Source organism: Eumetopias jubatus, unplaced genomic scaffold (assembly GCF_037043125.1).
Source record: "Eumetopias jubatus isolate StellerSeaLion01/CBP00866 unplaced genomic scaffold, mEumJub1_p1.0 scaffold_2, whole genome shotgun sequence".
Taxonomy (NCBI): Eukaryota; Metazoa; Chordata; class Mammalia; order Carnivora; family Otariidae; genus Eumetopias; species Eumetopias jubatus.
In genome coordinates, this window is record NW_028274808.1 from 21,537,683 (window position 1) to 21,550,049 (window position 12,367).

At 38.7% G+C, this 12,367-nt stretch overlaps 1 protein-coding gene across 1 annotated transcript in view; it reads right to left on the reverse strand.

The window, feature by feature from the left end:
* ZDHHC2 (zDHHC palmitoyltransferase 2) overlaps positions 1–12,367 on the reverse strand; it is a 70,802-nt gene that overhangs the window by 41,347 nt on the left and 17,088 nt on the right. Inside the window, exons 2-3 of the mRNA XM_028099771.2 lie at positions 1,706–1,732; positions 472–566 (exon numbers count right to left, since the gene is read on the reverse strand). Of these exons, the coding sequence (XP_027955572.1) occupies positions 472–566; positions 1,706–1,732 (122 nt within the window). The remainder of the gene's footprint in view (positions 1–471; positions 567–1,705; positions 1,733–12,367) is intronic.

Consider the following 12,367-nt stretch of genomic DNA (forward strand, 5'->3'; position numbering starts at 1 on the left):
GCCAAGAGGTGATGTTGGAAATGGAGGCTACACATGTCAGAGCAAGAAACTGTGGACTAGCTACAGACTTTGAATGTAAGAGAAGATTAGTTACATTGTTATTTTGTTGTTGTTGTTTCTGGTGGTTGACAGCCAAAGAATCTACTGTTAGTATGATAATTGATAATTATAATATAGCAATGTCTACCTTCAGCTCTATCTATATATCCATCCATCTGCCCTGATGTCTGACTCTAAAGTAGAAATGGAACACACAACAGATTTAATATCAGATATACAATACTCACCCAGTGCAAAAATATTTGCCAAGTGAAAATTCAAGTATTTACCAAAAGACACATTAATAAAAACGAATCAGTACACTCACTCAATAAGTTTGAAACATTAACAAAAAGACATAAAATTCATTCTTCAGACATCAATATTATTGATTTTCAACTTTAGGATAACTCTATTAATATTTTAACTTACTTCTTTTGAAGGATTCATTGGTAATGTAAAGATAGTTTTCCAGTATGACCAGACGAACATTGCAAAAAGTAGATGATAAGCAATCAGGCACACAACTAAAATGAGAAGAACATAATTATCATTATAATATGCAAATACAAATTAAAATCATGTTATTCACAGAAGATCTACTTATTCTAAATTAACCAAATTCTTTAATAATTTAATTATTTAATATCCCATGAAAGGAAAGCTCTCATCTGTAGACAGGCCTATCTATTGGCCAAAAGGCTACCGCAACCTTTCCTAAATTATAAAAGTAAGGAAGCTATGCCTGCAACTTTAAATAACAAACACAGAATTAAACAAATGTTAAAACATTCAGGCTTTAAGAACTTCACTTCACTGAGAAATAGCAAAAGCAGTTCCTATCTGAGAAGTTCTTTGCTGATTTTGCTTAGCAGTGGTCAAATCTGTTGGCCCTGATTGTTTAAGGACTACATAATTAAACAGAGACCATCTGGGCGAAAAGAGATTTCTGCCAACAGGAGTTCAAGTGTCTTATTTATCACAGGGGACAATTGTTAAGAAAAGCATACTTTTTTCAGGCAATGCATATAAACACACTTTATATGATGTTTTAGTCTTGAAATGTTGTACTATGCAAATATAAAATATTAATTTTGTATAGAGTGACAATGATCAATTCTGGATGATACATTAATATATAAATTAATTCTGTAAGACACAGTTGAATAAAACATGCCAATTTAAAATACAGCATATTTGGTATTTTAAAACTGTGTGGCAATTTTTTAAAGAATGGTGATACTCTTCATTTATTATTTATTTTCTTTTTAAAAAAATGATTATACTCATAGAATCACTTAAAAATTCAATAATCCATTAAGGCACTTAAATCAGTGTGAAATGACTAGAGCTAATGACATTTTCCACAAACAATATGGGTGACTCAGGTAGGGGGTAATACTTTGAGTTGAAACAGGAGATTGTTGATATTCCTATATCTAAAAACCACAAGAATCTGTGGCACAATGGCTACCACTTCAAGGGAGAGGTCTTTGCCAAGTGCCTGAAAGAATTCAGTCTGGAGACTGAGAGAAGTCTTTAACCCCACCTTGACTGCACAATCTCAAAGTATAATTTATTAATTCCAACCAAATCTAAATGAATACTATTTTTTAAAATTCTTTTTAAAATTTTATATCTAAAACAATAATAAAACATATCTTACCTTGTTCTCCAACGTTTTCCATGGACACTATAGAAATAAACAGAAAAAAAGAGATAAGTGATAGATTATGACAATTATGGCAAACACAGGGCCTGAAAGAGACATAGGGCTCTCGAGTAGGTTAATAATTTGGTTCCCCTTCAAATCAACATTCTTTAAATATTTGTTCAACTTTATTTAGAGGAGAGGTGAGCACTGTGGGAGAGAGGGGTAAGAAGGAAGACTGGTGTCTGCATTCAGCCTGGGCTCTGCTGGCATTTCAGCCCTGAATACCACACAGAAAACAAAACCCATCAGGCGCGCTCCTTGTCGGTCTTAATCCTATATCGACGGTTTCTTAGTCTGCCTTCCAACTTGAGGTTCACATAAAAGCAGTATTCTTCAGATCACTACATTTCCAGAGACATTTAATGCACTTTATAAGTTGGCAACTGTCTAGTTAACTCTCTATAAAGAATAAAATGTTGTGTCCATGGCACACACTCTTCTTGCCAAATTTCTCTAAGTATAAATTCTTATGCCCAATGACGGACAGCTCCCTACTGTACGAGAGAGGCAGGTAACGTGCCTGAGAAAGCGCTATCCCTTCAGGGCTGTTGTAAACACCCAAGGTAGATGAGGACACTAGATTAGGGACCACATAGCTGAAACAAGCTGGGACAAGAAACTGTGTTGAGTGATGACCCAGACATTTTCCTACCTTCTATACTGTCTACTTGTTCTGTTGCCCATTTGGTCTTCCTCCATTTGTACTAGTCTTTTTTGGAAGTTTTGGCCTATCTCAAAGTTGGAAGTTTTAGTGAGCAAAGATTTGGTATTTCCTGGAATTATGATTCCATTGCCTTAAGAAGCACTGGACTCAGAGGGTAATGTTGTGAGAGATTTTTAAGATTAACTGATCCAACAAACATCCTTCCTAAAAGAGCTACTGAACGTCAGTTTAGGCGTTTCTAGAAGCAACAAGAGCCTATAGGTTTGGAGTAGTGTCCATTCCATTATTGGATTGCTCTGAAGAATTATTATAGGATTATAGGTTGCTGAAATTAGCCTCTTTATGGCTTCTTCCTATGATATCTAGGCTTCCAATCTATAGCAACAAACAGAAAATCTAAATGGCAAACCTTTACATAAAGTTATTTGTGTCTCCCTTAAATATTCTTTTATTTATTTATTTTTAAGATTTTATTTATTCATTTGAGACACAGAGATAGATAGAGAGAGAGACCATGAGCAGCAGGACAGGCAGAGGGAGAGGGAGAAGCAGGCTCCCCGCTGAGCCAGGAGCTTGATGTGGGGCTCAATCCCAGGACCCTGGGATCATGACCTGAGCCGAAGGCAGACGCTTAACCATCTGAGCCACCCAGGTTCCCCTAAATATTCTCTTTTAGTACAAATAATATATGACTTCCAGATCTCTCACCAACCTTGATGTGGCTCCTTTCAATGTTTCCTAGGCTCAATTTCCTTTAACATTTCTAATACCCAGAATGGGACAGGCAGACACAGATGGTGATAAATATATACCAGATTAACATTATGGGGTCGCAATTTTAATTTTCACTTCAAAAGTTTATTTGCCTAATTTTATCTTGGATTAGCCTAACTTCTTTCTGCTCTGTGGCCTAGAGTGGTATTATCTTGCTTTAGAGATTTCTAACTTTCCAATATTCCTGAGAACTTAAAACTTCCCCAACTAACTGTGGTACAACTAGGCAACAAAGACTGATTTGTTGAAAGATCCTAAGGCATCACAACACTTTCCTGGCACTTATAGTGGGAAGAGAGAAAGTGGGGATAGTAAACTATTACCCGCCTTATCAAAGATGTTCCTATTGGCCAAGAGCAAAATGATGGCCTTTAAGGATTACATCTTGGAACCTGGAACCATCATAAACACGGCAAAGCTGGCAGACTGGGTTGCCAGTTGTGTCTTCCCACTGCCCTGTCCACCTAGTGATCTCTTTCCTCATTACGCATTCCTCTAAGGAAAAGAATGGGGCATCAGAGAAAAGACTGACTGGTCAGTTACCAGTTCAGAATTGGTAAGAGTGAGACTTTCTGTTGCAGTATATAAGAAACTCTTGGGGGAGGGGGCGCCTGGGTGGCTCAGTCAGTTAAGCGTCTGCCTTCGGCTCAGGTCATGATCTGAGGGTCCTGGGATCGAGCCCCTCATCTGGCTCCAGGCTCAGCAGGAATCAGCTTGTCCCTCTGCCCCTCCCCCCTGCTCATACTCTCTCTCTCAAATAGACAAATAAAATCTTTTTTTTTTTTTAAAGAAACTCTTGGGTAAAAATAAAACATGTAAAACCCAAGCTAAAGATTGAGACTATCAGCCAAAGTAATAACCCCTAATATACAAAAGGATGACAAACTGCTTCTTGAAAAAACATCCTCAAAAGTGTGTGTGTGTGTGTGTGTGTGTGTGTGTACACACCCTCCCTTATCTCTTTGGCATGGATTATCAGGCAATCATTTAAAATGGGGGTCAGTAAACTACAGTCCTGTTCCAAATACAGCCAGCCACCAATTTCTGTAGATTAAGTTTTTACTGGAACACAGACACACCCATTCATTTACACAACTATTTTTGTGTTAAAATGGCAGAATTGGGTAGGTGTGACAGGGACAGTATGGCCTGCATTGCGTAAAAGGTTTATTATCTGGTCCTATCTCACCCTCTATAGAAAAAGTTTTCCAACCTCTGTATATTAGCCAAGGCTCTCCAAAGAAACAGAACCAACACACACACACTGGCACGTAGAGATAGAGAGAAAGAGAGAGAAGGGAGGAAGTGACTGACTGATTTTAGGGAATTGGCTTACAGGATTGTAGGGGAGGACAAGTTTGAAATCTGCAAAGCAGGCTGGCAAGCTGAAAACCCAGTGAAGAGTTAACATTCCAATCCTGGGTCCAAGGCGACCTCAAGGCAGAAATTCTTTCTTCAGAAACGCCTGGGTGGCTCAGGCATCCCGTGAGGGTCTGCCTTCCGCTCGGGTCATGATTCCAGGCCACGGGATGGAGTCCCATATAGGGCTCCTTGCTCAGCAGGGAGCCTGCTCCTCCCCCTCTGCCTGCTGCTCCCCCTGATTGTGCTCTCTCTTTCTCTGGAAATAAATAAATAAAATCTTAAAAATAAATAAATAAATAAATACTTCCTTCAGGGGACCTCAGTCTTTTCTCTTAAGGTCTTCAACTGATTGGATGAGGTTGGCCCACATTGTGGAAGGTAATTTGCTTTACTCAATGTCTATTGGCTTAAACGTTAATCACATCTAAAAAATACCTTCACAGCAACCTTCTAGACTGCAGTTGAACTAAACTGTCCATCACAGACTACTCAGATTGACACAAAATTCATCATCAAACCCTGAATTTATAATTGAGTTTTATTCTGGAAATCTACTAAGAAGATACGTGTTGATCTTTTATATCAGTTCTCAAGTGAAAGTTACTCTTTATTATATATTTATTACTTATTATAAGTTAATAAATCAGAACTATAGCTAGCAACTTAAGTACAGTACATCTTTATGCATCTGCTAGAGGGAAACCAGTAATAAAATCCCTTAACTCTTAAAACCTGACTACCAATAATCCCACCCAAATTATTTATACACTCATATGATTGTTTAGGATGCTATGAAACCTATTATCTAAACTAGAGCAGATTTAGTCTTGACTGATTTAAATTCAGTCTTGATTTAAAGCAGGGGATCATCTCAAAGATCATTCTAGTCTTATATTTTTACCGACTGATTTTTAAAAATTTGGCTTTGCTGATTATACATTAAGAGTTGGTTGTCAAAAATTATATCTGTTGATAAGAAACAGCTCAGTAAACTGTTGGTAACTTAAATCTAGTTCAACTTTTAGTCATAAGAACATCCAAATTCCAAAACGTCAGATACTAAAATACGCCCTCATAGTAGAAAAAAGGAGTACTTCCCCCCTTAAATTAGCAAAGAACAGTTATGTAATTGTTGCTAGAACAATTGGTTTTTAGGTACTTTCATTGCAAATGTATATTGCTGTGATCTTTCTATTTCTTAGTCTGAATTTTCTTTTTCTTGCCTCCAAATTCAAACTCTCTTTTTTGGAGGAATAACTTACCTACAATGCATATACACAGTAACTTTTCTATATAAATCCACAATGCTATTTCCAAATTCAATTTGACACAGATACATCTTAGCCCCAGATATGCAGTCTGATGATGAAGAATGCCAAGAATAAAAATTTGGTTCTAATGAATGAATTGTAAGGACAACTTTATAGGCAACCTCTATTTTTTTTTTTTTTTGGCTTATCTTTAGCTCATTTACTGAAAAACATTCACTAACTACACTATGTTTATACTATTGAGGATAAAATGGCAAATATGATTCTATCCCTGTGCTCAAATAGCTTAAAGTTTATGAGATCATCTTAATTCAAAGTTAAAACTAACAAAAAACAAGGACACGTTATTAAGGCATTTTCAATTAAGCAATCAAAGCAGCTCAGATTCAGAAGATTAAAACAAAAACAGTAGTAGCAGAACAAATATGCTTTAATATCTCCGATCCTAACAAAGTCTCTCCTTTGACCTCATGTCTGGCTGCTATCCCATTTTTCTGGCCTTTTCATGGGAAAACTGATTTTAACAATCTTCCAAATGCACTGTCTCTACCCCCTCCAGCTTCCTCTTACTCCCTCAACCAACTCCAGCTGGACTTTCACCCCAGACTCCACTGCTATCACCCCCCTTAAGGTCACCAAAGCCCTCCCTTACCCTCATTCTCCATACTCAAGTTACTCTAACAGAATTAATGATGCTCTTTTTGAAATAGTTTGTCGAATTGGCAGTGAATTCTTTGACTGAAGCGGCCAGTGGGACAACCTTGAAGTAGGATCCTTTGTCCTTTCAGCTACTTTCCAAGAAGCTGTGGCTCATTGTTCAGGTATTACAGATCAAAATTAGGGAGGTAGGAGGTACATGACAAATCATTCCCATGAATACTAGTGACATTGCAGCCAGACCATTTTAATGAAAGACTTAAGAAAATATATTATTCAGATCAATATTTCCATTTGAATTCCAACTGTATTTTCTTCCTAACAAATGTTTTTAATTAATTTTCTTTATAAGAGATCTACTTATATTTTTGAAGTCTTTATCAAGCTGTGTTTTCCTTTATTATCATTTCTCATTGTAATTTTATTGACAACTGCAGTACCTCCCTTCCTTGCTAAACTTATCTCATTACACTCCCCAATCTCATGATACTCCCATCTCATGACACCCTCCAGTCTTGTGCAGGATGCTTCAGCCACTCCAGGCTGCCTTGCTTCTTCTTCTTCTTCTCTTCTTCTTCTTCTTCTTCTCTTCTTCTTCTTCTTCTTTTCTTCTTCTTCTTCTCTTCTTCTCTTCTTCTTTTCTTCTTCTTCTTCTTCCTTCTTCTTCTTCTTCTTTTCTTCTTCTTCTTCTCTTCTTCTTCTCTTCTTCTTCTTCCTCTTCTTCTTCGATTTATTTTAGAGAGAGAAAGTGTGTGTGCGCGTGGATGGGGAGGGGGAGGGGAGGGGCAGAGGGAGAGAATCTTCAAGCCGACTCACCGCTGAACTCAGAGCCTGACTTGAGGCTCCATGACCCAGAGATTATGACCTGAGCTGACACCATGAGTCAGACGCTTCACCAACCTAGCCACACAGGCGATCCCAGGCTGTCTTGCTTCTTTTTTATTATTTTTTTTATTTTTTTAAAAGATTTTATTTATTTATTTGAGAGAGAGAGAGAAACAGCATGAGAGGGGAAAGGGTGAGAGGGAGAAGCAGGCTCCCCGCTGAGCCGGGAGCCCGATGTGGGACTCGATCTCAGGACTCCGGGATCATGACCTGAGCCGAAGGCAGTCACTTAACCAACTGAGCCACCCAGGCGCCCGGCTGTCTTGCTTCTTGAACGTACTAACATTTTCCCCTCTCTAGATCCTCTGCACTTGCATTTAACTGGCTGGTAGAAGACCTGGACTCTGGTCTAATCCTCCCAATATGTGTGACCTTGATCATGACATTCAGCTGTTCTGTACTTTGATTTTATTGTTTAAACAAAAAATTTGTACTTTATTTTGGCAGTTCCTCTGGCTCTAAAATTTTCCTCAGTGTTACTCTGATGTATTCTGAAAAATCATTGACTTTTAAAAACCAAGGACAAAAGTCACTCTCCAAATAAATTTATCAGTGGGTTTATAGGAGCAGTTTTGTCAAGGACAGAGTGGTAGCTTCAAAATAGAAACAAAGAGTAAGGATAAGCCTTCATAATGAAGACTTCCCAACACATGGCTTCCAACTGGAATCGAGACTAACATCCCAATAGCCCTAACCACAAACATCATGCCCGGCAATCTACATTCCTCACTGGATCCTCATACAATTCCTTAAAAACTCATTTTATAATAAGAAAGCCATGATCTCATTTAAAATGTAAACTGATAGCATCATCTCACTAAAAACCCTCCTATGGCCTTGCACTGAATTTATAATAAAGTCCATCCAATCTCCTTACTTAGGTCTCTGGGTCTCTGGGGTCGAACATGATCTGGCTCCTACTTACCTCTCCAAAATCACTTCTCATCACTCATCCTCTTGTTCACTAAGCTGCAAACAGGCTGGCCTTCTGTTTCTAGGACATACTAAACCTCAGTGTCTTTATGCTACCTGAAAAGCTCTTCCCCAGCTCCATTCTTGGCTAGCTCTTTATCATTCTTCAAGCTGCAATTTCAATGTCAGGTTTTTTTTTTTAATTTTATTTATTTTTTCATGAGAGACAGACAGACAGAGAGAGAGAGAGAGAAAGAAAGAGGGAGGCAGAGGGAGAAGCAGGCTCCCCAGGGGGCAGGGAGCCTGATGCGGGACTTGATCCCAGGACCCTGCGATCATGACCTGAGCTGAAGGCAGACGTTTAATCATCTGAGCCACCCAGGCGCCCTCAATGTCAATTTTGCCCAGAGGCTCTCAGGTCCATTTCAACCCTGCAATCATTATGATACAATGTTTCTTTCTTAGCATTTAGCACAATCTGCAATTATTTTCATTTGTTTCTTTTCCATATCCCTCCCTGAAGTTTGAATCTTGGCTCTGCTGGGATTGAGGTTTTTTTCTTGGCCAAGTTACTTAGCCTCTCTGAGCCTTACATCAATATTTATCCCATTGGGCTGTTTTGTGAATTAAACAAGGTAATGTAAGTAAAAGCACCTAGAATAGAACCTGGCACTAAATATTACAGGCTCAATAAATGTTAGCAGAATATGGAATATAAATATGACAAAAGAGAGAAGTGTTAGGAGTTCCCCAAAGTTTGGTGTTAACTGTGTTATAAACAGTCTGGAGAGTTTGATAAGTTCTTTATAGATTTTGGATACTAGCCCTTTATCTGAAACGTCATTTGCAAATATCTTCTCCCATTCTGTCAGTTGTCTTTTGGTTTTGCTGACTGTTTCCTTTGCTGGGCAAAAGCTTTTTATCTTGATGAAGCCCTAATAGTTCATTTTTGCCCTTGCTTCCCTTGGCTTTGGTGATGTTTCTAGGAAGAAGTTGCTGCGGCTGAGGTCAAAGAGGATGCTGCCTGTGTTCTCCTCAAGGATTTTGATGGACTCCTGTCTCACATTCAGGTCTTTCATCCATTTTGAGTCTATTTTGTGTGTGGTGTAAGGAAATGGTCCAGTTTCATTCTTCTGCATGTAGCTGTCCAATTTTCCCAACACCATTTGTTGAAGAGACTGTCTTTTTTCCATTGGACATTCTTTCCTGCTTTGTCGAAGATTAGTTGACCATAGAGTTGAGGGTCCATTTCTGGGCTCTCTATTCTGTTCCATTGATCTATGTGTCTGTTTTTGTGCCACTACCATACTGCCTTGATGATGACAGCTTTGTAATAGAGCTTGAAGTCCAGAATTGTGATGCCACCAGCTTTATTTTTCTTTTTCAACATTCCTCTGGCTATTCGGGGTCTTTTCTGGTTCCATATAAATTTTAGGATTATTTGTTCCATTTCTTTGAAAAAAGTGGATGGTATTTTGATAGGGATAGCATTGAATGTGTAGATTGCTCTAGGTAGCATTGACATCTTCACAATATTTGTTCTTCCAATCCATGAGCATGGAACGTTTTTCCATTCTTTGTGTCTTCCTCAATTTCTTTCATATTTTATAGTTTTCTGAGTACAGATTCTTTGCCTCTTTGGTTAGATTTATTCCCAGGTATCTTATCATTTTGGGTGCAGATGGAAATGGGATCGACTCCTTAATTTTTCTTTCTTCTGTCTTGTTGTTGGTGTATAGGAATGCCACTGATTTCTGTGCATTGATTTTATACCCTGCCACTTTACCAAATTCCAGTATGAGTTCTAGTAGTTTTGGGGTGGAGTCTTTTGGGTTTTCCACATAAAGTATCATGTCATCTGCAAAGAGTGAGAGTTTGACTTCTTCTTTGCTGATTCAGATGCCTTTTATTTCTTTTTGTTGTCTGATTGCTGAGGCTAGGACTTCTAGTACTATGTTGAATAGCAGTGGTGATAGTGGACATCCCTGCCATGTTCCTGACCCTAGGGAGAAAGCTCTCAGTTTTTCCCCATTGAGAATGATACTCACTGTGGGTTTTTCATAAATGGCTTTTATGATATTGAGGTATGTACCCTCTATCCCTACACTCTGAAGAGTTTTAATCAAGAAAGGATGCTGTACTTTGTCAAATGCTTTTTCTGCATCTATTGAGAGGATCATATGGTTCTTGTTCTTTCTTTTATTAATGTATTGTATCACATTGATTGATTTGTGGATATTGAACCAACCTTGCAGCCCAGGGATAAATCCCACCAAGAAATGGGCAGAAGACATGAACAGACATTTCTGCAAAGAAGACATCCAATGGCCAACAGACACATGAAACATCACTCAGCGTCAGGGAAATACAAATCAAAACCTCAATGAGATACCACCTCACACCAGTAGGAACGGCTAAAATTAACAAGTCAGGAAACGACAGATGTTGGCAGAGATGCGGAGAAAGAGGAACCCTCCTACACTGTTGGTGGGAATGCAAGCTGGTACAGCCACTCTGGAAAACAGTATGGAGGTTCCTCAAAAAGTTGAAAATAGAGCTACCCTATGACCCCTACTGGGTATTTACCCCAAAGATACAAATGTAGTGATCTGAAGGGGCACCTGCACCCCAATGTTTATAGCAGCAATGTCTACAATAGCCAAACTATGGAAAGAGCCTAGATGTCCATCAACAGATGAATGGATAAAGAAGTTGTGGTATATATATATGATGGAATATTATGCAGCCATCAAAAAATGAAATCTTGCCATTTGCAACAATGTGGATGGAACTAGAGGGTATTATGCTAAGCGAAATAAGTCAATCAGAGAAAGACAATTATCATATGATCTCACTGATATGAGGAATCTGAGAAACAAGACAGAGGATCATATGGGAAGGGAGGGAAAAATGAAACAAGACAAAACCAGAGAGGGAGACAAACGATAAGAGACTCTTAATCTCAGGAAACAAACTGAGGGGTGCTGGAGTGGAGGGGGGTGGGAGGGATGGGCTGGCTGGGTGATGGACACTGGGGAAGGTATGTGCTATGGTGAGCACTGTGAATTGTGTAAGACTGATGAATCACAGACCTGTACCCCTGAAACAAATATTATAAGTTAATTAAAAAAAAACAATCTGGAGAAAGAAGTACACAGTGCATTTTTAGCTTATAGGAATGCTGGAGAGTGCAATGTGAAGTTGGGGGGAATAAACTGCTGGAAGACTTTTTGAGTGTGAATAAGCAAAAAAATGCAGGTGAAATACAATGTGGGTGAATTAATATGAGAAAAACTAAATGAGTGATTTTTTAAACTATATTTTCTTTCCTTACCCCTTCCAGAGCTCCTCTCCTCTCAATTCCTCCCCACCTGCATTCCCCCACCCCCAGCCCTCATGGCCAGTCGAGGTTCTGATAGAGTGTGACATGCACCAGATTCTCAGTATGAGGAGCTGTGTCATTGTGGGGAAAAGTCAGACTTCCCAGGTGGTTTGATGCATTCCTCCTGCTTCTAACCCAGAATTTATATCTAACAAACTATACTGAGCTAAACTATGTGCTAGAAATTATCAAACAACCATGCAAGATGGTTGAGAAATTGCTGGAAAACTTTTCCTGAAGAATGGCACAATGCAACCTCAAAGACAAAAATGAACCACAGTAAATCAGACGATTTTAAACAAGATACAGGAAGTCTCTTATGTAAGAATAGGTTATGGTCCAAAAGATTATGCAAGGCATTTGTCATCTGGGTGCTTAGGCCTCCATACTGGCCGCCAAAAGCTTTTCTGATGCATAACCCACCTGAAACAATATTATGAAATTATAAATCAACAATGTTATAAAAATTAGTTATTCTGTGAAGGGAAGGCTTTTGAGTTTGCAACATCCATACTCATCTCCTCTCTACAGTAGGCATTCACACCTGTTTTTGGCCACGACCCCCTGGATTATTCAGCTTGGGAAAGCATCACACTGAGTGGCTTAAACACCCAACAGCTAGTTTCTCAGTTCTGGAGACTAGAAGTCCAAGATCAAGGTGTTGGAAGCATGGTTTTCTTCATAAGACTCTTTTCTTGGTTTGTAGA